Source organism: Amblyomma mixtum, chromosome 3, assembly GCF_055824585.1.
Source record: "Amblyomma mixtum isolate Tamu chromosome 3, ASM5582458v1, whole genome shotgun sequence".
NCBI classification, from domain to species: domain Eukaryota; kingdom Metazoa; phylum Arthropoda; class Arachnida; order Ixodida; family Ixodidae; genus Amblyomma; species Amblyomma mixtum.
In genome coordinates this window covers 32,035,998-32,061,170 of record NC_143014.1, presented here as the reverse complement: position 1 = coordinate 32,061,170, position 25,173 = coordinate 32,035,998, and the positions used below count along the sequence as shown (strand labels likewise).

Below are 25,173 nucleotides of genomic sequence, written 5' to 3'. Positions count from 1 at the left end.
GGCACAGCTCGTGGAATGGCTGTGGGGACAGTACGTGCGTTTTGCCGTTACCGGTGCTTCTTTTCACGCTAACGCCGAATCTGGGCTGCTGGATTTCAGGATTCCATTGGTCGAAGCTAATACGGCGGCCTTGCTTTTCTGGCAGGCCCATAGCATGTGGTAGAGATTCGGGAGTGTGAAAGAGCTGTACGTCCCGCGAGACATCTGCTCGGAGTGCTCGTGCTGCCCTCCATTTTCTGTTGGGGAGCCCTGCGCACGCCTATGCTAATAATGGCACGATGAGTGTCAATGGAGATTTTCAGCATGGCGGAAACGTATTAGCGTAGACGTATACCAGATGCGTGCGCACTCAGTGGCAGGTGCTCGCCCGCTTTACGTCATGCGCGCAGCCCGCCGTGTACTTACTACGTCTCCGCCATGCTAAAACTCTCCAACAGCATTGGGGGTCCTCGGGGACATGCGATGCGTCGCGCACCGTCTGTGCGTCGACACGTTTCTTTTCTTATACGAGTCGGTCGACGAGTCAAAGAACACAGTTTGTGTCATTTTCTTCTGTTCACCGTATTTAGCTGATCTCGGTCACGGCTGCCTCGGTTCGCGAGTATCGTCCGATCAGCAGTCGCGGATGTTGCGCACTCCGCGTGCGGACCAAGATGGCGCGGCGGTCCTGTGCACGATCGCCGAGCCGTCCTCCCGCTCTAATAGCCGGCCTTCGCCGGATTCCTTTCGGCTGCCTTTGAGCCACGAGAGGAGTTGACTGAGCCAAAAGAGTAAATTGCAAAGTCGCCTTTCCCCGAGAGGCTGGCGTAATCAGAGTGAGTCATGGCACGCCGATAGCCTCATTCATTCGTCAAGGAGCGGCGTCGAGCTTGGCTCGTGAGTCGCGACGCATATGACGCGCCTGTTGCGCCCATTTGTGTACACGAGCTGGAGACCGGGATGAGCGTGACCTGGCTTCTGTGTCGTTGAGGGTCCCGCACAAGTAACGGCACTGGGAACCTCCACAGCGGAAGCTTTGTTTTTCCACCAGTACATCGCGCTGGTACTGCTGAGCTCTAGTTTACAGTTCAGATCAAACTCTGCGTCTCGCCACAAATGGGTAATTATCCGCCGCATTGCACACGCGCGGTTCCCATCATTGCCGAGCAAACGTTTGCTTGATCGTTTTCTCCATTCCCGTGTATTCGTATGCACCGGCGGTTGATGATCCGTAAGTGAATTGTGGAGCGAGGCTGTGTCAGACTCGTATGAAACGGGAACGTTTCACTGTCGGCAGTTGAAAAATTGGTGCGGATTTGAAAATATGGCACGAAGGATGAGGACTAAGAACTGTTAACACAGAACTGGAGAAAGTTCTTGGTCCGCGTCTTTTGCGCCACGCTGTCAAACTGGCCTTTCCTTTGAGGTGGCCGAGCGTAGTGTGCTGTGTCTTGGACGATCGTCTCGCTTTGGCGGCAGCTTGCTGGCAGAGTCAGTTGGTTGAACCTCTCTGGAGCTTTTTGCGCCCTCATTTGTGTTCTGGAAACAAGGTGTCTTGCACCCATCGGGCCCCGCTAGCTACACATGTGTAGGGGGGAGACGTCTTTCTCCATCGGCTTCTGTTGGGGACGGCGGGATATCTTGCCCAAAAAGGTGAGGGGGGGGGGGTATGGTCAGCGGTCCCCGTTCCCTCGGGGCCGCCTTGCGCCTCTCGTCGTCTGTTCATCCGGACTCTTCGGTGGCGCGCACAGGCGCTTCCGGTGGCGGCGGCGCGAGTGGTGAATAGGCGCTCGTCCGGAGCGCCGCCCCCGGGGAGTCCTCCTCTCGCGTTCCCCCTCGGCACAAAGTGGCGCGCTGCTGGTGGCCGCCGCCGCCGCTGGTTCAGTGCTCCTCCTCGGGCGGCTGCTGCTCGCTTCGTCGACCGCCGCTGTACGGATAGACGGACAGATCGGGGTCACGCCGCTTTCTCCTCCGTGCGCTCCTCGGCGGTGTCCAAGGCGGCGGCTGTTGTCCAGCGGGCGCGCCCACGTGCCTTCTTGGGCCACCTGGTCGCAGCGGGCCGCGATGCAGCGTCCGCGCAAGCCCAGCCTCTTTGAGGCGCCCATTTGGAAGAGCCTGCCCTACTCGCTTTGGGCAGCGCTGCTTGACGACGTCGACGAGGAGACCAGCGACGACGAGGATGACTCCGAGTCCTCGCTCTTCTCCTCCAGGGTCTCCTCCGAGGGCTGCCTCTCCGACACCGAAAGTGAGTCGCCTCGCTACGAGTTCTTCTCGGGCACTATTTCTCGGCCTGGGTTGAGCGAACGACTGTAGGCGCTTTTAGAGTGAGAGTGATGATTCCACCGTTCGTGCGCACTTGATAGACAGCCGGATGCCGTTTCTCGGCTTCGTGTGTCATTGTGTACGCCTACGTATTCCTTTCTCTCGCTAACCACTTGTGCCGTGGGGCATAATCAAAGGGCGATACGCCGAGCTGTCACTAGTGCCGCTGACGCGATTTTTAATAACCTTCAGGTCAACCCTCGTTTGTCGAGCCGCTTTAATTCTCGTGCACGCTGTTCCTCTTTCCACCGGTTTTCTTTTACGATTTTGATTTGCCGTGGCGCCAGTCAGATGGGCAGCCCACCATGTAATTTTCCCGGCGGCCAGCCTTGAAAGCGCTGGTGAAGCAGAAAATTTCGAAGAGTGCGCGCACAAGGCGCAAAACCGGATTCGCGCGTGGCGACCTCTCTCCGGCTCCAGGCGAATTTGCTCCAGGTGGCTGTGCGTGTGGCGTGGACCGGCGTCGGTCGAACGTAAAACACGGCGAAACGGACAATGGCGCAGCACCATGGCAGACGCGGCCCAACTGCGAGGTTCTTTCGAGCTTTGTCGGCTTTTAATGTGATTTGATCGCCGTTTGTGGAGCTGCCGTGAGTTGGAATAGGTGACGCTGCTGGATAACTGCGCCGTCATGTATCAGTGGCGTCCGGTTCGAAATTGCAATAACGAAGCTTCCGCCTCTCCAGAATTGCCACCTCTTGCAGCCACTGGATTCTCCGTGCGTCAGCTTTGACGCCCGGAAAACCTGTCGTAGCGATTCGCCTTCCTTGCGCGTTTAATTCGGCGCTGTTTGCAGGTCGTTCGTGGAAGTACTTTTGCCCTATCGTTGTATTCGGGAGTTTGAATGATAGCGCTTTGGTCGTCGCTTCGCTTGCCGGTCATTGTGCGTAGAGCTAGCGCGCACTTAAAGACGCGAATTGTGGCCAACCGCCTAGCCTTCCCTCCTGGACGAATTGGAAATTATGTTGTGTGGAGCGTCATCTTCACGCACTGTCGTGGGTGGCGCTTTTCCGGGGGGGTCCTCCCAGTGCGCGACGCCCCGGCGTGACAGTGCCCATCTAATGGTGGTCGGATGTGCGATGATGCGCCGCCACGTCACGGGTCTTCGCCGGCAGCCCCCGTGCGTGCGATAAGGGGCTGGCCGAGACGGAAGTTTGGCTCCCTTCGGCCCTGTCGGACCCCTTGTCGCGGAATGCGCCCGTTCCGCTCCGGCGCACTGGCCGCTTAATCGCTCCTGGCGCGGCCCTCCTCGACGGCGATGACGTGGCACACTGAATGCTGAGCCCCTCCAGAACCCTGCTCCTCGGGCGGGCCTCTGCTTAATCGCACCGGGTGCGACACACTGGTTCACAATCCGCCCCAGTTTTCGTAGGCTATGGCACAGTGAGGGTGCGGCGCCTGTCATCTTTGCCCTGAAACTTTTGAGCATTTCTGAGCAGTTCGTGTTACTGCAGACCTCTGAATTCAGACGAGCAGTGTGCTTATTCGCAGCATGATCGCTATCGGCACGCGTAAAGAGCTCTGCATGTCTTATAGCCTCACGCTCTCGTCAGCAGCGTTCTGCGACTGGCGCTGAAGGAGAACGACCCGTCTTTCACAATTTAGGAGAGAGAAACCCTTTAATGAAAAAAAAAAAACAGAATTTAGCCGGCGTCAACAAATCGCTGGCATGCTACTCTGCGTGAGGAAGGGAATTTGGGAGATAAAGACGGAAGGAGAGCGGTGCGGAAAAGGTACAATAAAAGAAAATGAGAAGCTAAAATGCGGCCATGAAATGCGTGCTCAGGTGCATTGGCGAGAAATGACGGAACATATGAAATGATGAAGTGCATAGTCCGACAAATGGGCTAACAAATTTCGGAGCTCTCACGTTAGTTCAACAAATCTGGGCGAAATTTTCCTGGACGGTTAACAGAACCCTGCGGTAATCAGAAATCGCTGCCACCAGCCACTACCGGCTGGCGATAACTATCTTCTGTTGATACGGACGGGATACTGATATCAACTGCACCCAGTCCTGCCGTCGAGCTTAGGTGTTATCACTTCTCGGGTTCTGTATGGGCACAGTCTGATGCCATGGTCGGATACCGACTGAAGCAAAGTTCAGCCGTCCGTGACCTTGTTTGCCGGTTCTTTACCTTGTGTTTGCGTGTCGGTGGTCGATAAAAGGCCCCAGCTAGTCGAGCGTGTCGAGGTAGCTCGCTAGCGGTCAGTGCACACGGACAGATATGCTGCAGAGCTGCCGGCCGTCATTCACAGCAGAAGCTGCATTGTAACTACCACTAAGTCAGGAGCCTCCCACTTTGTTCCGCCATGTCTGCGCTGGAAAACTGGCGCGCAGACAGATCGGTGCGTCAGGTTTGCTGTGGGCTGTGCGCGCGTTTCCCGATTGCGCGGCGTATTGTATAGAAGTTGAGTCTGAGTTGGTGGCCATGGACGGCCGCGGAGGATAGGCCAGGGTATTCAAGGAGTTTCTCGAGTTCTTACTTTATTCTGCTAGTTTTAAGGAGCACAATGGGAAGAAGCTACAGCGCGACGAATTCTCGACGGGAAGACCGCAACGAAACGTTTTTTTTTTCGTTTTTTTTTCCAGCCGCGAAACGTATTTGTGTATGTACTGCCACTACTTCTACCGAGAGTCCCTGTTAAATTCACTTCTGCTTCCAGTTCTTGTCATTCTGTTAAACTGCGTGTGTGTTCGGGAGAGCTGAGAATCGTCTTCCGCGAAGACAAGGACTGACAGAAGTCCACTTCTGTGAGAGCTTGTCTTTGTGCGCTGCCAGAACCAGAAATCTGGGGGAACGCTCGCGTCCCGATAAAGAGCGTGTCATCGAAAGCGTTGATGCCGTGCTTCTCCTCCCCCATGGTGCCAGTGGTTTTCTTCGCTCCGAGGAACAAGCAGCCTCGTGATTCTAATCTCTCGCCCCGCGGCTATCGTATCGGGGTCGCACTGCTTTCCTTGCTTTGCTCCCGTGTTCTGCTCGGTCGTGCTGGCGATTGCCCGAGATAGGCTTGCAGGATGGCGTGGGAATGTGTCAGAGCGTTCAAGGATAGGGTTTGCGGAAAAGGCCTGTCAGATGCGTTCACTTCTGGTGCAGCAGGACATTGCAAACAACTTCGTTACGGTGCTCTAGACCACACGGCGAGATCCGTCGTCCACTTGGGATGCTAGAAGCGCTAGCGAGATCATTTTTTTTTTTTTTTCGAATCGCATCTTCCGTTTCACGCACGCAGGTCTGGCAGGTCTGGGCGGATCATCACCGCTGCAATATGGCGCGCCTTGCGCGGAACGGAACTTAAACGAACTTTGGCAAAAGTTTCAGTAACCCCCGTGTGCCTGTGTGCTGCTACGCTGCCGCCGGAGCAACGCATGCGTCAACAACAGCGTCTCTAGACTGTGCTACGCCGGTTATTGCGCATGCGCGTGCGCGAGCCTCGCAGCTCATCGCGCTGTCGGATCTGAAAAACAGGCGTGGGGCAGCAACCACGTTAGCCCGAGCGACTGCTGAAACAGCAGGTACCCCCCCCCCCCCCCCCCTCTTTCTCCTCCGCCTGCCTCGCTGTCGCCTGGTGTGCAGGTAATATGGAATAAACAAGGGGAACTTGCTCATGTGCTGTTAGCTTGCAGTTAGTGTGACAATAGCAAACAATGTTGTAAAAGCTGGCTGTAAAGCACAAGGAGTAAAGCAGATAATTATATATAGACACCCACCGTATGCGCTTGCGGTGCCAGTCAGCTCTCACTGATTAATTTTATTTGTGGTTTTGTTATCTTTCAGACACGTACAAGCGCTAAAAAACACTGTCTTGTTATCTTTCATTCGTCCGTACTGCTCCGCCAGAAAGAAATTCGCAGTATGTAACTATCTCACTTCTCGGTGATATATATATATATATATATATATATATATATATATATATATATATATATATATATATATATATATATATATATATATATATACGCACGAAAAAAAAAAACCCGCCAATATAAATGCTGATACATAGTTTTAACTCACTAGAGCACTTAAACCAGCCTGCTTCAAGAGCTGGAATGACAACAAACGACCTATTAGCTGTTATATTGCCGTTTTTTTGCGTATGTGACTCACGTGACCTGAACATCAACTACATGTCACATCCATCGATGTGACATGTTGATGAAATCGAAACAGTGTCAATAATAAATTCAACTATAAGTTATTTAGCGGTCATAGGCGAAATGCCAAGAAGAAAACACGCAAGCAAAAATTTGGTTTTTAGAGTTCTATATACTGCGTTCTGGCGCTGCACACCAAAAGGGGCGAATGAGGCCGAGCGCCGCGGTGTTCGAACTAAGAAAAATGGCCGATGGCTCCTCGAGTGCAGCTGGCGCCATCTATGAGATGCCTTGGAACGCCTTTCCTGCAATGCATTTCGGGCTTACATCTAATGTCACATTTCTGCTTCCGAAGAGCCATTTCAGGTCATTTGTTCGTGTTGCGTTGAATCCCGCGTAGTTCGACTTTGATGCCCCTGTTGCAGGACCTTCCCTCTGTGCGTGAACACCCGCGTTGCTCGCAGAAGGTTCGCATCCGCCGCAGCTGTCCGCGTGCACTCGTTCTCGGCTGCGCGGTCCCGCGGGGACGCGGAAGGATTGGAGCGCCATAACGATTGGTCCTGGCGAAGCACACGGGCGCGACGACGTTCGCCCCCGCGTGCGCGAGCCGTTACCTCTCGCATGGGCGTCCAATGTTACGGACGCGTGCGTGTCCTACTCTGAATGTTCTCTAAGCGCGTGCCTCGATGTAGCGCAGCTGCGCCTGGAAATGGTCTTTCTCTCCCCGGCTGCCTTTGTGTGCGCACCCGGCGGCGAGGGCAAAAAAAAAAAAAAAAGAAAAGGCGGTGCGTGTCCGGCTGGCGCGTCCCTCGTCCGGCCGTCTGACCGCCGGACGATCTGGGAACGAGCTGCCCTTCCGTTTCGCCGCCGCGCACAGATGCGAGCAAGACGGGGTCGCACGACGGCTTGCTGCACCTCGCCCGAGATAATGAGCCGCGCGACGTGCAGCGACCCCTGCCGAAAAAGGACTCTCCTCGCGAGCGTCCCCTTCGTGCTGGACCGTTGCGCCGCGGAACAGCATTGGCAGGTTTGCGTCCGTTGCAGCAGCACCGGAGACGTTACTGTGGCGCGCGTTGTCTCGGTGTCTTACTCGGCTGCATTTCGACAGAGGTTAAATGCGACTGACGCCCGTGTGCTGTGCGCGCCCCCCGAGGTGGTCTAAATTAATCCGCAGCCTCCCATGTGTCGCTTCGGGTCCCCAAGTACCATACTGCAACGCTGAAAAATCGCTAGATTTTGACTGTTTCGTGCGCACGGAAGTTCTGCTGCCGTTGCAGAGAATTGAAACCGTAGCAACTTGAACACCTTATTTCCTCCGAGTCATCCTGGGATGGGGGGCTCGTTGTTGGTAGCGATGCACGCTCGTTCTTTTTTTTTTTTTTTGCATCGAGTGCCAAACTGCGGTGGATTTCGCGTCGTTCTTGCATTCGTGGTGGCTGTAACGGGCGCACACACAACCGCAGGGAAACGTTTGCAACGACGCCGACCATGCATATGATTCCAAGAATGTGTCCCTCTTGTACGCACCGACTGCGCAGTGTTTCCGGTGTATAGTCCGCGCCTCAGCCGGCAAGATATTCTTCGTATTCACATGTGTGTTCGTGTGTGACAGCCGCTGCGTCGAAGACACTTCCGTCAGTTTGCGTCCTCGCACCGAGAATGGCATCTTCGCTGGGAGGCCTTGCCGCTATCTTGTCTCGAGGCTTGTTGGCGGTATTCCAGATTCTGTGCCGTGCATCCGAGCAGGCGCAGAATATATTTAAGCGGCGGCAGCATTCCCGCGCCGTGCTCAGGGGAAGACCGCGTCCAGAAGCCTGTCTTAGCACCTCGTAGCCGTGGAGACTTTTAGCATAGCGGAGACGCATACGGTTTACCGGACGCCGGTTAAGCGCGTGCGCAGTGGCCACACCCCTACCGCTAATGCGTCTCCGTTGTGCTAAAAGTCAAGCACCGTTTTGTTTCTGGCTGGTTTCAGTTTCGTTTCGGCGGCTGTTTTAAAGCGCGCGCGCAGTGGCCACACCCCTACCGCTAATGCGTCTCCGTTGTGCTAAAAGTCAAGCACCGTTTTGTTTCTGGCTGGTTTCAGTTTCGTTTCGGCGGCTGTTTTAAAGCGCGCGCGCAGTGGCCACACCCCTACCGCTAATGCGTCTCCGTTGTGCTAAAAGTCAAGCACCGTTTTGTTTCTGGCTGGTTTCAGTTTCGTTTCGGCGGCTGTTCTCAACACGGCCAGCGCAGATGTCAGCGGAGCGTGTGCTCGATTCCCCTCTCAGCTTGTCACAGAAAGGAGGCGGCCTCGTGGCTGCTTCGGGACTTCGCAGCCCGGATCACTTCTGGGCCAGAGTGGCTGACCGCAGCTGAAACCTGGCACGCTGCCACGAGGTTCGATTCTCGGCGCGTATTTTTGGGCGTGTCTGGCCGCCCATGAGGCAAGCGGCCGGGGGTCAGGGTTGTTGCTGCTGCCTTGCACCGGGCTATAACGGGCCCTGTTTGAGCGCCCTCCGCTTTTAACTCGCCTGGATGTTATCGCTCGTGCGCTTTGCGGCCTTTCGCCCGATTAAAAAGTCCGCGCCTCGGAATAGCTGCGCTGTGTTTCGCCGTCTGTATGGCCGGACGCGTGAGGAACCCTACACCGTGTGGAATCGGCGTGTCGCTGAAAAGCCGGTCTCGCGTGGCCTGCCGCGATGCCGCGGGGTAGAAGAAGGGCTCGCCGTGGGCCAACTTACGGCATCGGTAAACGCTTTTTGTGGGCGCTGATTTAGAACTTTAATCGCTAATACCCACGTGAGCGTGCTTTGTCAGCTGCACTTGGCTGGAGGCGACATGCTTTAGGTCCCTTGCGCCGGTATTTTCTGGCTAGTGGTTGTTGTAATTCGCATACGGTGCGAGAGGCGGATTACTTTGTTTCCTGTTCGCGTTGTGAGCCGGACCGTTTGTCAACAGGCGCTCTAGTCCTCCTTTCCCCTTTTTGGAGTGTAATCTCGGAGACTTCCTCCGCCGCCCAAGTTGCGACATCTTTACTCGTGCTGCAGCAGCCGGGCGAAGATAAAAGCGTCACCATGGCCTTCCGGCGTGGGTTGAGTGGACGGAGGTGGACGCGTGTACGTTTCGCGTGACTGTGAACGGAACGCCTGGAAAAATAAAACAATAGATGCGCTAAGGGCGTAGCGTGCTCTACCCGCGTCCGTGCTGCCAGTGCCCGAACGGCCGTTGCCGGGTCGACCCCCCGTGCGGTGTCGCCCGCCAGCTCCCGGCCATGTGGGTGCAGCTCTCGGGAAAGAAGACGGTCGCGGTGTTTCCCAAGAGCTGCGTCAAATCTGTATGACTCCGAGCTGCGTCTCGTCATCCCCCTCCTTCCTACTTAACTTCTCGGGCCCTTTAAAATTAATTCCGCTCTTTTCTCCCGCGGTAACGATCCTCCGCCGCTTCTCGTGTGCCGGCCGTCCATTCGTGTTTTATATCTCTGCTGCCCACATTACTTCGAGCTGCTTCGCTGTTCCGAGTCCATCAAGATTTACTGCTCCGTACATGCGCGCAGCTTGTATGTGGTGTGTGTATCGCATGCGACGCCCTTCCGCGGGGGTGGGGAGTCCGGTTGCGGCCGATGCGCTGCCCATTCCGAGGGGGGGGACATGAGCCGACGAGCGATTCCAACGGAGCGCCCGAAATTGCAACCGCTCCTTTCGCAAGCGGCTCCCAAGGCTTGCCGAACGCGGCTGGCGCGGAAAGGGAAACAAATTCCTGCGCTGCCGAGACTCGCAACCTGGATTTGTCTGGCTTGCCCCGCACTTAAAGGAGTACATAGACACCTAACTCTTGGGTGCGTGTTGCCGCCGCGGTGGCTCAGTGGCTATGGTGCTCGGCTGCTGTCCCGAAAGACGCGGGTTCGATCCCGGCCGCGGCGGTTGAATTTCTTTGGAGGAGAAATTCGAGGCCCGTGTACTGTGCGATGTCAGTGCACGTTAAAGAACCCCAGGTGGTCGAAATTTCCGGAGCCCTCCACTACGGCGTCTCTCATAGCCTTAGTCGCTTTGGGACGTTAAACCCCATAAACCATAAACCAAACCTTGGGTGCGTGTTTTCTTCTGCGTAATGATGCGTAAGACATTACCATATTTGCATTATTACCACGTGATACGCTTCCGCGACCGCGAAATAATTTCTAATTGAATTTATTTCTGGTGGTGTTTCTGTTTCGGTTTGAACAGCCGAACGATGACTGTGACGTCAATGTGTGCTTATAGGTCACGTGAGGCTCGAGAAAACTGCGATATAATCGCTGCTTCGTCGTTTTAATTCACCAGAACGCTAAATTTAGCCTGCCTCAAGAGTTGGAATGAGAACGAACGTAGAAGCATCGATTATATTGCAGTTTTTCCATGCCTCACGTGACCTATTAGCACACTTTGACGTCACAGAAGTCGTTCGGGTGTTGAAACCGAAGAAGCATGTCTGAAAATTTTAATTATAAATTACTTAGCGGTCGTTGGCGAACCCCACGTGGCGATTCATGCATAGGAGTGTCTTCCGCGTCATTATAGAGAAGTAAACATCCCATCAAAATTAGGTGGCTGAAAACTTCGCTGGCGCGGCGGCGACCTCCCAACTGCAAGCAGGGACACACGGAGCGGCAAGCAGCGATGCGCCGCTCGACTCAAGGTCCGCCCACAGCCGATGTCGCACTTTGTCCTATAGTTTCGTTTCATTTTGTTACCTTAAATGCCCCAAGGAAGGTGTATTACATAAGGTGTGGGAAGTGTTACATGGGTACATATTTCACTATACTTTGCCCCTTTGCCACCGAGCAGCAGTGCCTGCTGCTTGGCTTGCTGTACTTGGAAGTTCGCACCAGAAAAGACAAAACAGCCATGCTAACAGAAAGAGCAGCACAAGTAGCGAGCTTCTGGCAACGGCGCCGCGCTGCTACCTGGCTGTCCTAGTCGAAGCTCTCAGCGAAGCATGTGACGTGAGCGAAAAAAAAAAAAAAGAGGCTTTTTGCCATTCCAGAGATGCACGTCGCCCCTGAGCTAGGGCGTTGCAAAAGCGCTAATCGGCTGCCCCCGGTTATCGCCGTTATCGCTTCAATTAACGATCTACTTCGCGAGAGAGGAGGATAGGAAGGGCTCAGGGGCGACGAGCATCTGTGGAATGGCAAAAGCCTCGCCTTTTTGCCTGGTTGTGAGCTCGGCCGCCAGGGCACTGCGGAGGCGGTGGCGCGTTGAGTCATTACCGCGCGCGATAGTACGTCAAGAACAATCTCTATGGCAAATTTTTGTGACGCCGGCGGACGGGATCCAGGCTCGCCGGCCGGCCGGTAGTCTTGGCTCGGTGAACTTCACGTTCGCACCAGAAAAGGCAAAACAGCCGTGCTATCAGTAAGGCTGCTTGCTATATTCGAGCAACGACAGCGTGCCTACTCAAAGAAGAGCTTTCGGCAACGACGCCGCCTGTGGGCGCGCCGGCGGACGCTGCTTCTTGGGGAGAATGGGGAGAAAGTGACTGTAGCATCGATTAATACTAGGAATGCGTTAGTAGCAGTGGAGGTGGCTATTGCCCTAGCATGCGTCAGTACCAAAGCCAAGAAATCTCCGAGTGTAAGTACTGGTACTGACTATTCGTATTTTCCCCGCCTTTGATGACGTCACACCGTTTCGACCAGTAGCGCCACTCTTGGGGCGACGCCGGGTTATCGTGTCTATGAACCACCTAATGCTATGGCATTAGTTATGTTATGATACGATCCACGCGGCCGTAACGGGGAACGTGTGAACACGACGCTATCTGTCATCTGTCTCTCAGCTGGGTCGACGTGCTTGTGAGAATTGGTTTTGGTTAGTGTTTGCTTCGCTCGCAAATTGAGATCGAGCAACTTTTCGTCGCGACGAGCGCCACTTAACGAGGAAGAAAATTTTCCAGTGCATGTACCCTTGACGCAGAACTGGGCTGTTTGTCGCGTCTGCAGCTGTCACATAACTACGCCTTCTCGCCCTGCACAAGTATTCTCCCACCGGCGTCACACATGATGTTACGTGTAACCTGACGTGGCTAACAGGATGGGGCGACGCTGTCCATTGCTAAAATGTCCTAGAACAAAACTGAAACCCGTCGTCACCCATCGAACGTTGACGTTGAGATATCATTGATGACATGGAATAACGAAGGATTGCTTCTAGCGCCTGGAAGCACGTCTCTGACCTGAGTCATTCCCCCCCCCCCCCCCTCTTTTTTCACGGACGCGGCACGCCGCAAAAGGCGCAGTCGGGTCTTCCCCGCATGCCGCTCTATTCTTCCGCCCTGCGTACTTTGGATGCGTTGCTGGAGCCAGCGCTTGTGTCAGGTTTTACCGTCGGCCAACTGCCTGTTGGGTTCTTTATTTGCTTCTCAGACTCCGGCTGCAGGGAGGATTTCTGGTTGAAGCGCGCTGCAGCATCGTTCGTTGCACTTGGCGGTTGGCCCTCGGGAGTCGGGATATCAGCGCTGTGGTCGTAAAGAGGGCGCTCTCGAAGCGGTGGCATCGTCTCTGGCATCGTTAGCGAAAGGAGCTATCGGCTTGCCGCCCGTACAACTGGGCGCCACTGATCGTATCGCTCCTGCACGCACTCCGCCGAAAACCTGCTCCTGTGCGCGCCGACCGCCAAAAGCCACTGGCGCCTGCTAAGGCCAAGATAAAAAAAAAAAAAAGAATTTCTGCCTAAATTCTATAAACATGCGAAAGCAGAATTGCATGAACGATAACGACGAAGATGAAGACAGAAAATTCTCTGTCTTCGCGTCGCCGATGTGAGTTGATGAAGACGACGAATCGACGATGTGTAATGCACAGCGCGAGGGTTTGTTTCAGTTTAACACGATGCGTGTTCGGTTGCGGCTCGAAACCCAGTCGCGGATATTTTATTTATTTTTATTTGCTTCTTTCACTTGGCACAAACCCAGAAACATCGAAAAATCTTCGCAAACCCACGAACATTGAACATCGCAAGATATTGCTCGGGGTTTGCCCATCGGAGTAGTGCTTTCCTACTGAAGTAAAATGTGACTAAGGAATTCTTACGTGGTGGCCTCCAGTGGACTAGTCCGTGCATAGACAAGATGAATTGGAGCAGGGTTCCGCAGTGGCGGCTCTTGTTCAGTTTGCTGCATGCGATAACTTAACGCTCTGAAATTGTTTGTGCGGGCGTCATGACCGAACCACTTAATTTAGCGTGAGGTTCTCCGTACCGATAAGCTTTCCTAGGGGTTCATGGGCGTGCGGGGGGTTGAAGGGGATTACGGCATTAATCCAGGATCATTTCGGTGTTAGGTGCCCAGGATTGCGTCTGCGAGGCAGGCGCACGCGGTGACCGCGATGTCCGTGGCGCCTGGGAACGCTGCAGCATGGAATATTCCCTACGCATGCGTAGTCTGTTGGAGCTCGCATCCGTTTGGGAGCAGAGTAATTTTCGTTATAGCCACCACTTGACCAGTCACCCTTTTTTTTCTGTTCAGAATCACAAATTTCTTAGTCATTTAGTTGATGCTTACAGTTGATTGATTGATTTTTTACAGCGTGTGTTGTATAAGCGTCCAGAAAGGCAGCGGACACGTCGTAGAAGAGTGCGCGCGCACTCTTTCTCTCTTTTCAATTAACCGGCAAGGAGCCAGCAGGTTGTCTGGCCAGATTGTGATGAGTGTTTCGCCCTGCGCGCCTTCGCTTGCTTCGCCGCCTCGTCAACGCCGGGAAGACGGCGAGGCTGTCGAGAGGAAGTGTATAGGCGCGTGTTCGAGCCGGCGAGATCGAATGTCGGTCGATGGACTGCGACCCGGTGTCGATAGCCTGATTCGCAGCGGCGAGGAGCCGTCTGGGCTGTTTGCGATTGCCCGAGGCTCGGCCGCGAGGGGAAACTTGTCTCGTTTGCGTAGCCACTGCCTCGCAGTCTCTGCATTCGGGTCGCCGCGCGCGTCTGAAAGGAAAAGGAAGGTTCGTCGATGGAGCCCGCCGAATACACTCCGTCGAGGCGAGGCTGTATTTGAGGCTCACGGCGACATTGACTGCTATTCCCATGCTGGTGTCTGTTCACATTGCTCCTGCCAAGGTGAGCAATCTGACCGGAAGCACTGTAGCTATAGATAACGAGTGGGCAGAAATAAGAGAAAGCAATAAAAATGAGCCAATCGGTCGAAAGGTGTGGCTTTAGTTTGTTGACGTTGGCTTCATGTTGCCCTATCCTTCAAGCTGAGTGGAATCTTTCCATCCTCATTTGCAGCAGGCAGTGAGCGAAGCAGGGGCGTTCGCTCAGTGGCGACAGGAAATGTTGACACGGCCCGCCAACCGGGACGTTTGGACCGTGTCTCCTTTCTGCGGCGTTTCCGTAGTCTTCTGTGGGCAGTCCTCCTCGTCCGGCTGAGGATGCGTGCTTCTGTACGCACGGAATGGCGGCCCGCTTTTGTCTCGCTTCTATTTTCCGCCTTCGCAAGGAGCTCTATTTTGGGAACGTCCCCGGGGGACCTGCGGGACGTAGTGGCCAAATGGTAATGGCACGCCCGCCGCACTGCGTCGCGAAGTCGGTCCGAGCCGTGCGGTGGCCCTGGTCCCAGCTTCGTCGAGTTTGGAGCCCTGAGCTTGCATCCCTTTCGTTGTTTCCGGCCAAATGCGTTTAGGTTTCATCTCTGATCGCATGCTTTTAGGCATCGCTCGCCGAAAGGAGCCTCGGGGGCTCTGACCGCGACGTAAACCTGGCTGCTGCCGCCAGCGACCGCCCGGAGCATCGACCGTGTCCATCCGCGATGACAGCGCCTTTGGGCGCCTGCCACGCGTCCGCTGTGCCTGGCTTTCCCCCCGCTTCCACATGCTGCGAATATATAGTTCAGCCTATTCGGTGACACCGCGGTGAGATTTTCGGTTGCTTGATGTTCGCATAGGCAACCCATGATTAAACGCGACAGAAACGCTACACGGAATGTGTTCACGATGTTATTACCAATGTATTTTTAGATATAAGGCAATATTTCGATTAGAATTCGTTTCTGCAACAGCTCCCACGTGACCTCACGTCGCACGCCGTCTCGGAGCTCCCCATTGGTCTCTCGCAGATCGAACACACGGACGCTGCGATTGAATTCCAACCGGACGGAAACCCGTCGCCAGCCGTTTGCGGCTCCCTGAGAGGGGTCCCCTTCTGTGCGACAATAATGAAGTTTTCACCGCCACCACCTAGGCCGAAGGCCCTCCCCAGTCGCAGACCACAACGTCGCAGGCGAAAATCTCATGCATGTGAAATTGGCCTGAAGCATCACGTGTTCCCATGCCGAAGCCGCCGCAACCGCCACGCAGCTTGGTTATGGTTCCAAGCACGGTTGTAATAAATTTATTATAATTTGATCGTTGTCTCGCTTGAAACGTCGGCTACGCATTAAATCAAAGCAAAAAAAAAAGGGCGGGTGCGTTCCGTAGTGCGTTTCGTTCGCCTTGAACGTAGGCGCACTGTCGTGGGAAGCTTCGCAAGCACTGTCGCGCATGTTTTGAGGCTTGAGACCCGTTATTCACCGCGTTCGCAAACCTCCGTGCCCTCAAGGCGTCGATGGCGCATATCGCAGCCTGCTTAGCTGTGACACGTCGTGGCAGAGCCCGTAGTCGTCCCATTCGGTTCGAGAGGTTGCTGATTTATTATCACTCGGCCACTTAAGTCGCGTTGGCAGAGTGTGTCTCTCCACCCTTCGTGCACTGCGTACTCCGGGTATTATTCTGTACGGAGCGGCAACCTTGCTCTTGTGCAGAATCGGCGCCCACAAATTGCGCTACGCTGTGCTCGACCAAACGATGAAGCTCGCTCTGGAGCGACTACGCGCGCACCTTGCGAGGCTCACCTCAGATCTGCGCTGCACTGAGATTATTCAGCAGCGTTAAAGTCTTGTGAGCTGGCACTGACTAAGTCGGCGTCTTGTGTGGATCGTGAAGATTCTCGCTGCCTCACTTGCTTGCGTTTAGCTTCTTCGTGCTTGTAATGCGCCCGGTTTCCCATTTCTGTTCACCGCTATTTTGTTTCGTATAGCGCCAGGAGGCACCACAGAACCGGCGTTGACTCTGATGCATCCACTGCATGAATTCTTTCCTAGTTACTTTGGACGTGTTTTCTTCGTTCATTTAGAACGGCCAGAGTTCTTCGTGCCGCTGCCTTGGTCGGGTGCGCATCCGGAGCGACTGTTTTGGGGGCCTCGTGCACGCGCATGCCTCCGCTGCTGGCCGCGCAGCTGCCGCCAATTGTCATTTCCGTGGCGATTCCACAGCGTCCCAAAAGGCCTCTTTGTGGTCCCATGCGTTTGCACCTGCATGCGCTCGTGGCTTCACTTGGCAAATACCCCGCGTGTTCTGTGCGCTGCAAAATCCCCATTGCTTGAGGATTTGAGACGGCGCAAAATTTGTGCGGCGGTAGACCGTTACTTCCTTGGATTCATGCTGTACTGTGCAGTTTTGTAGTTTGTGCGCTAGGAAACATTAAATACAACAACAAGAGGTGGGCGGGCCCACCCACGCGTCGGCTCATTACGGAAGCAGGGGGTTATCGGCCGGGCGGCCGCGAATCCTCGAGGCCGTCTGCGGGGCCAGTATTCTCCCGCCTAACCTTGCCCTCGGAGGGGCCGAGACGAGGTGACTCCCTCATCGTGCCCGCTGTGCGGTTCCGCGAATTCAGCTGTGCGCGCAACGTGTATCTCGGGCAGTGCAGTTCCACACTTGCTCGTCCAGTGCTGGTGGAGGCATGCGCTGCCCTCCGATTTCTCTCTTGGCGCTCTCGGGGCCAGGTTCTGAAAGCGCGCGCAGCCACCCGCTGGTCTCGGTCGGCATGGGGGCCGCGCGAGGTTCTGTGCGCAGCATTACTCATGTGTGGCGGCCTGCGTGCGGCGCCGTGTTCATCGGCAAGCGTGATGGAAGCCAGAGGTTCATTGCACAGCGTCTCCTCTGCTGTGCCCGTGTGTACGCCCTGCTTGTCTCTCGCTTTTCGCGCCGCTGGCTCGGCTGCCCTCGTGACAGCGAGAGCGATGTTTATCTTGGCGCCTGCGGCACGCGAGCGGCGGCCGGGCGCTGGTTCTCCGCCTCGCCTCCGGAACCCGCGGCGCTCTCTGACTCATCCGCTGAGCAGCGAACCGGTTGCGCGGTGTCGGCATTTCCGTTCCGCTGCTGGCCTGCCGGTGGCGGTGGCGGTGGTGGTGTCATCCCTTCTCGCCAGGCTTGGCTTTTCCTTTGCAGCGTGCTCCTGCTCCTCGGCACTCGCCGTTTGCTGCACTGCTGCGGTGGCTGAGGAACGTGCCGTGCACAGTGTCCGCGCAGTCCTTTGGCGCTAGCCAGTTTTGTTTGGCGCGCGGGCGTCGCAGAAATATGTGTACGGGTCAGCACAAGAAGAAACGCTGACCGGTCTGGTGGCGCGTAACGAAGGTGCATGGCTTTTGGAGACGGCTTGATGTACGAATACGTAAGATTACTGAAAAAGTACGGAGGCGCTTAATTATGACTATGCGATGACAATACGTTAGCATTAGGTCTTATCCTTGCTTTTAATTGCGTCTCTTCTACTTCTCGTCATATTTACTTGTATACGTTGCCAGCAAACAGCTGAGCACCTTTGGTGAGCCATGAGTCGTTCATAGTCCTCAGTTTTAGTCATTTTGTTCTTCCCCTGGCAGCCGCCTTCTCCCCACCTGCCAACCGTGGCCAGTGTACACAACACTATGCCGCCGGACACTTTCTTCTTCTTCTTCACGGTGACGCTTGTTATGCTAACGTATTAAAATATGACTCAGTTGTTGCCTGGTCAGCTATTGCAGGGTGGCCGACATGGACGTTGCGTAATACTGCGTAGGAGAAGAAAGCGCATCCAAAATTAGAAACTTCCATTGACGTTGGAGAACGCGGCCCCTTGTCCCAGCTGCGGGTGAGCTGTTGAGATGGGCAGTGTGCGCGCCTCGTTTGCTTTGCTGGGAATGCGAGAGAGCAGTTCTCTCCTGGGGTTCATTAGTTGACGCTCTGCCGCCGAAGGGCCTAAAGGAAAGAGCGGAGAATAATGAAAGGCGTCTTCGCGAAAGCAGCTCGGAGCATGTTGCCGATCGACGAGGAGCTTTTCGTTGTTGCCTGCTGGCCGAACAATAATTTGCTTCTTTTTCTGGGAAAGGGTCGCCCGTTAGCTAGGGCGACGCCAGTCTGGCTGTGTCAGGATCAATGGCTTCTGTTCTGGGCGTCACACACTGGGTAACAGTTGAGTGCAGCACTGCCCGGGGCCACTAGTTTTGAGCGGGTGTCTGTACGCGACAGTGGGCATGATGCCACTTTCAAACGGCCCAATGCTACATCATAGTGTCATCACATGCGTACGCTCGCCCGAGAATTCCTCATGTGGGAGCGAGTTAAGTGCCGGGCGACAGGACGACGCCGTTGAAAGCTGTGCTCCGATGTGGCACTGCTTCAGATTAGTTTTGCTGTGCTGAAAATTCTGGACTCGGCTCACTTGGTGGTACCATTCTGGCGTGAGCAGGCTGCCTGGCACAAGGGTTTGCAGCTTGTTGTCAGTCGGTTTCGTGCGCCGCTGCTGTACCACGCACTGCACGCAACTCGTGCGCCATGCGGACCCCCTAATGAGGGCGACAGGTGCCCGCGGTGTCGGTTTCGTGCGCCGTCGTCGCCGGTGGCCATCCTGCGGACTTCGTCGCGCGCGCTGATTGGGCGCGGCGTCTCGCTGCGCCATTGGGAAACGACGATGCCATTTTGGCCGCCTCCCCGCAGCCGAGCGATGCCCCATTATCGCGGAGCTGTCGACCCTAGTCGACCCACCTCGGCGGTGGTCCCCCGCCGCGACTGGGTGCCTTCTCGGCATCAGACCTCGCGGCGTGCAGGCAGCCATTGCGTTTCCACGGCCTAGGGGCTGAACATTCGCCGCGAATGATGGTGGTGAGCTTTCGGGGCCGGCTCGGGGCCCCTGGCTGTCAGACAAACCGCTGACCGATTAATTTTCGACCTCCGCGAACATCGTCTTGTCGCCCCGGGGCGATGATCGCCCCTGTGGAGCTGCCTTCCGTGCAGTGGCTGACATGCGCGGAGAAAGCGAAGCCCTTTCTCCGTGAGACTGAATCATGGCCTTTCGTCGGGGACCGAACGGTTTGCCGCTGCGGAGGCGGGTGACGCGCGCTTTTCCGTGCATGGTCGGCGTGCCGCCCGGATGACATCACCCTGCGGAGACACTCGCCTCGGCGGCCTTGGTGCCTTGGTCGGCGAACGCATCTCCGGGACCTAGGCGGCGTCGCTCCGCCGGCTCCACTTGGGCAGGCGATCGCGTCGCTGAGCGCGCCTGTACGGCCGGCTGGGCCACAATGGACGCGTAAATGACGCCTGCGCGATGCGGAGCCTCCAAGATGCGCTCTCGGATATCTCCGCAACGCCGCGAGCGCAGAATGGCGCAAGTGGGCTTTATGCCAACCTAATGCTTTATAAACGCGGCTCTTGTCGGCGTCATGCTCGGATTTCTAGGCATGGCCGCTGATGTGTGCCTCAGGAGTGTAGGCTTGCGTGCGTGCTGTAGCTTGAATGGGACGTTCTCCTCCCCCTGAAGCTGCCGAGGCGCAACGTCTGCGGATCCTTTGTGGTAGCCTGGTGCCGAAAGCGGCGGAGTCCGGCAGTGCCGAACCGCGCCGTGTCCTGGCCGCCGTTCCTCCCGGATTCCTATTAGAACGCTGTGACGCTGGGTGGCCCCCGAGCGAGGCATCGCCGTGGTGATGCAACCTCGTTCCGGCAATCGCATTCCGACGCCCGTATGGCTTCTTCCTTCGAAGGCGTAATCGCCCCGTGGGATCCTGCACTGCTTCCGCGCGCAAGTCTGCAGCGGCGCCGGTCTTGCTCGCTACGAAGAAAAATAAAATAGAACGGTTGGTAAGGGCTGAAATCGTTACAGGACGCGCTTCAAGGAACCGCTCGGTGTTCCGCTAAACTGCCTGGCTTGCTTGCTTGTAAATATACCTCCCGATATTTTTTTTAACGGAACGCCGTATAACCGATTCAGTGAGGCAACGGCGACTAACCGTTCCTAACTGGGCCGAGTGGCGCTTCGGCATGCGGTGTCCTATAGTAAAACAAAAGAAGAGCGGCGAACTTATTTAAATACGGCGCTGTGCGTTTTAAGACCACTTTGTGTGATTGTTTACTTAATTCCGCTTCCTAGAAGTAAACGCACCCTCTCGTGATGTGAAACAGGTTCCGCGTGCATGCACGAAGCACGGCTGCCCGAGCAAGGCGGGCGGAGTTTTTCTTCGTCCCGTGCGATAAGGACCCGTTCAGTGGCGCGTTCAGGTCGCACCTTAGCAGCCTCGAGGTGTGTGCTGGTCGGGTCGTACGACCTTTGCGGTCGATATCAGTGGTGGCTGGCTGTGCTTTTTTCTCGAGGAGATGGTCGCCAGGGCACGGTCCCCCCAGTTCTTTGTGGTCTTTGTACGAGGTGGGGTAGCAGACAAACGAACAAGATCATTCATCTGCTGTCGGCAGTGTGTCTTGCTACACATTCTAATCTAATAAAATAATTATACATTTCGCGCAGATTCTGTTTATTCAGAAATGCTTCTTACAGTACACGACAGAAACCTTCCAGACTGTTTCAGTGGCTTCCTTGCTCGTCTCAGCTGCCTTCGGTCGTTACTGCGCCTGTGCATTCCGACTTGTCGAAAGGGGGCCAACTCAGAAAGAGAATTGTTTGCCTACTGCTCAGCTCGATTTCAAGTCTGGCTGGGGCTGTATTTTGTAGCGATTCTTTCCCCTGTTCAATGTCATCATGGTTGGCCCGTGGCGTCAGGGCTTAGTTAGCGAGCAGTCGCTGGCCCTGGTATGAGAGGCAGCTGACTGAAGAGGGAATGCTTGTTTCAGAATGCTTGGCACGCACCCTGTTGTTTCCGTAAGTCGCAAGGCCGCGGAGGCGTTGTGGTTCGAGCGTTACGGTCAGCATCGCTAGCCGGGTGTCCGTGCATGCACTGTTACCGGGTTATTGACGCTGCCGCCATTCATTGCCTGCATTTAGCATCTCGCGCTCGCGGGAGGAAAGCGCGCTCTCTGGCCCCATTTTCGTGCCAAAGAAGCGGGCGCACCTTGCCTCTGGCCACCGTGCGCTTAAACGATCGAAGGCCGGGTGTCCATTGGAGCTTTTGTTCCTTCGTTTTCTTGGTCGGGGAGAGGCGGACGTCGGCCACAAGCCTCCCATTTGTCCGCCGGCGCCGCCGCTCTTGTCGTGGCGTGCCGCGGGCGGGTTGCGTGACCCGGCGCAGTGGAAGAACTGGGTCTTGGCTCAGCCCTTCGTCCGATCCTGACCAGAGTCGACCCCTGCTGCCCGCACGCGTGTTGACTCGCATTCCCCTTCCTCCCGCATCGCGCGGCCTCTTTTGTTTTTGCGCCGCCGAGGAGGCAGGCGGCGGCGTTCGTCGCGGGGGAGAGCCACTTTTGGCGAGGGCTCTCGCGTGTCTGTCGCCAGTCGTTATTTTCAGTGTGTATACACTCGCACCGCGCGGCTCTCCTGTCTGCGATTTGTTTATATGCCCCTAGCGTGCCTCTTTTCGTCTGCGCGCTCGCCTCGTTTCTTTGGTCGGCCGCCACCGTCGTTTCACTCATTGCAGCCGTCGCGATTCGGTGGGTCGTTGACACGAGCTTGGCTTTTGTCCTGAAGGCAGACTCTCCAACCGTAGCCTCGGACCATTCTCCCCTCGTGTCGCCGCCTTATTTGTGCATGCACAACTGGCGCTTCAGGTATCGGCCTCTGCGCCGCAACAGCACGCGAGCATGCATGGCGGCGCAATCAAATGGAATCGTGTATGTCTGGCATCAGTACTCGGCTGGCTAGTTCGTGTTTGGTAATTTGGCCGTGGTGTTGCCGTATGTGCATGGTTTCCATCTGTTTCCATGTACATGGTTTCCAGTGACCGATAGCACTCCGTTCGCAGCACGAATGCTGCCGGAGGTAGCCGCAGCGCAGCGATGGTCCACTGTGCGTTCGACTGCTGATGCCTATAGGCGGCGGGACTGAATCCCGGAGCGCACGTTGAATAACCCCAGGCGGTCTAAATTAATGCGGAGCTGTATAATGGCGTCGCTCATGGCCTCCCTTGTGTCATTTCGGGACGTTAAACCCCACGTACAATACAGTGAGGCATCTATTGCACTTGGCCCCATTTCGATGGCTGTGCCTCTGTTACCTTTTTAACGCGGTAGCGTTGGGGCTCCCATTCTGCAGAAGATCCGGCGTTTTCGGCTTTGGGCGCGAAAAATCCCCGGAGAAGCAACCTACTTGGGCCACCTAGGTCATGTGACCTTGTGACGTCATCACAACCTGCCCACCGAATTGTGATCAAACTGAAGCAAAACCGTGATCTGAGCTAGTTGGTACATCTTCACAACTTCACCAGCACTGCGACGAGGAACAAAGACAGAGAAGGAAAGACCGGGACAAGCGCTACTAACTGAAAGTTTATTTGAAAAAAACACCGGTTATATACTCTCGAATGAGCAAACTGACCATCGTGGCACGTGTCAGTTAAATTTATGATTGGTCGCGAGAGGTTGCTCGGGAAGAGCAATCTGGGTCGTACAAGCCCCACCGGTCGCAGAGATGTATTAATCTAAAGTCAAGAATGGTCAGTTCGACGTATTTTGGCATTAACCCATTACGCTATCGCGTCATACCCTTAAGGCGGAGCTCATGTGTCCCCACCAATTTTTTTTTTCTTTCTTCATTGAATCAGCGTAACTGCTGCCTTGCTTTGGAGGACGAACTCGCGCGGACATAGACCGGTACGTGCTGCGCAGGTGAGCGCAGCTACCGCGTACAGTATGCACCGAAGGGCACATCCACGCCGTATTCGGCCCATTTCGCGCCCGTGTCGTCAGTGGGGCTGCGCGGAACTGGTTCGGGGCAGTCTGCCGGACGGGCAACCCCGTCGCTTCATCATCGGTGCTCGCGGCGTTGTTTCCGCTGGCGCGAAGGTGGGGCGTAACAGGGTCGCCTACTTCCAAGGGCGACAGTGGCCGGGGATCTTTTCCTTCCAGGTGTCCTCGTTGGGCCGCTGACCGCGGCGCGCTCTTCAAGGGCAACGCTAGCGCAAGAAAGTGTCCGCCTTCCCCGCTCTGTCGCATGTCAAACGTCCCAACAACGCGCCGGCCACCGAGCATCCTTTTTGTGCTCAAGCGAACGTCGTGCTAGCCATGCCCAGTTGGTGGCTTATTATTTGCGTGGTCATCATCGGCATCTCCCTAGTCTCGTATGTACTGGTGGCTTCACGTGTTCCGGAGTGAGAAGAGGCTGACGTCGGACTGTGTCCTGCCCTCTGTTAGTTTACTTCTTCCTCGACCGCCGTACTCGGCGCATTTACAGCATTGCATCCATCAGCACTATTTTGGTCGGCTAGTATTGTGCCGATTCGAGGGGATAATGAGAAAGCAGCGCGTCGTTTCCTCCTCTGCTGCGCCTTGCCAACGTCCTGACCTAATTACATCCGTCGTCGGCCGTTGCATGCTGTCAGAATTACGTGGCAGTTCGGACTGTTTTCGGCGCACTTTTGGTGTGCTAGGCCTACTGCATTTGGCTCACCTCTGATGCAGAAGTGCACGTCTGTCTGTGCTTGAAATTTTGTGGCGTTATTTATTGTATAACCGCCCTGTCGCCTCTTTTGCACTGTGTAACAGGTTGTTCACCTTCGCTGAAGCGTTGTGTTGATCTTTGTGCTCACTGGTGGGCTCCATCACCGTGCACGATGCTTTTGGGGCTTCTGTTCGGCGAAGTTTTGTGAGGCGATACTTCGCGTGTGTTTTCTCCGAGTTGCTTCCGGACGTGTTCGACCCCCCTGGCGCGTCTCGCACAGCAGGGGCTGCTGCGGCCTGCCACAGGGCCGCAGTCACAACAGTGTCTTTTTGTTGTTTTGAAGCTATAGCTTCACTCCGATAGGTAAAGCCGAGTATCGCCGTGTGTGCAACATGACTTTCGGGAGAGCTGATTGGTCGTTTGTAATACCAACCTGGACCGCACAAAATCCACCTCTGGGAGCGCCTGCCATCGCAGGCAGTGGTACATCGTTTAAGCTTTGCACCACTGCGCTAGGAGGGGCATGTGAACTCCCAGGGATCTACGATTGTAAAGTAGAGAATGACCCTCTGAACATCTGGGAATTAATTTCGCTATCGCGTCATACTCTTAAGGCGGAGCTTAAGTGTGCCCTGTAGTTTTTTTTTTGTTCGGTTGACAAGCAGCAGTATCAATTTCGGGTCGCTCACAGAGGCATCGAGTTTTGTTCTTGCCGTGGGCATCTAATTTACCATAGTCGACCCACCGGCCTCGCGCATACTGCACGCACGATGACGCCATAGTATGACGAGCATGCAGATGACACGGGTGAACAGCTGGGCCGGAAGCACATTGTGAACGATGGGCCGCGCACGTCTATGCCTGCTTTTCTTCGCAGCTTCCTTGTGTCTCCTCGAACGGCAGTTTCCCGCCGATCGGTCATTGGGGTCGGAGGACGGGCGCGTCCTAAATTTTATGCGCGGCTTTTGTTTCGCCCTCGACGGCAAGGGAGCGCGGGGTGCTCGCAGGGAATCGCGCCCCTTTGTTCTGCCGCCGGGGCTGCGCTGTCACCTCGAAACTGGTTTCCTCTTCGGGCGCTGCGGCGAACAAATGGAAGGAAAAGGTCCCCGATTTCTTCTAGCCGGGCTGCATGCAAATCCGGCAACCGCGCAGTGCCGTCGAGCCGGCGGAGTGGCGATCAAGGCGTTCCATGGTTTTCGCGGCGGC

The 25,173-nt window shown here is 55.6% G+C and overlaps 1 protein-coding gene across 6 annotated transcripts in view; it reads left to right on the top strand.

Annotated features, from left to right (window-relative positions):
• The window catches only part of DIP2 (disco-interacting protein 2), a 191,275-nt gene that overhangs the window by 63,917 nt on the left and 102,185 nt on the right, over positions 1 to 25,173 (top strand). For 2 of the 6 annotated variants that reach the window (XM_089578586.1, XM_089578585.1), the window contains exon 1: positions 1,822 to 2,224. The exons of 3 other annotated variants lie outside the window; for them this stretch is intronic. In XM_089578586.1, the coding sequence (XP_089434712.1) occupies positions 2,044 to 2,224 (181 nt within the window). In that variant the 5' untranslated portion in view covers positions 1,822 to 2,043. Of the gene's footprint in view, positions 1 to 1,821; positions 2,225 to 25,173 lie in introns of those variants that run through there. One more of the 6 variants, XM_089578588.1, reaches the window with a different exon arrangement.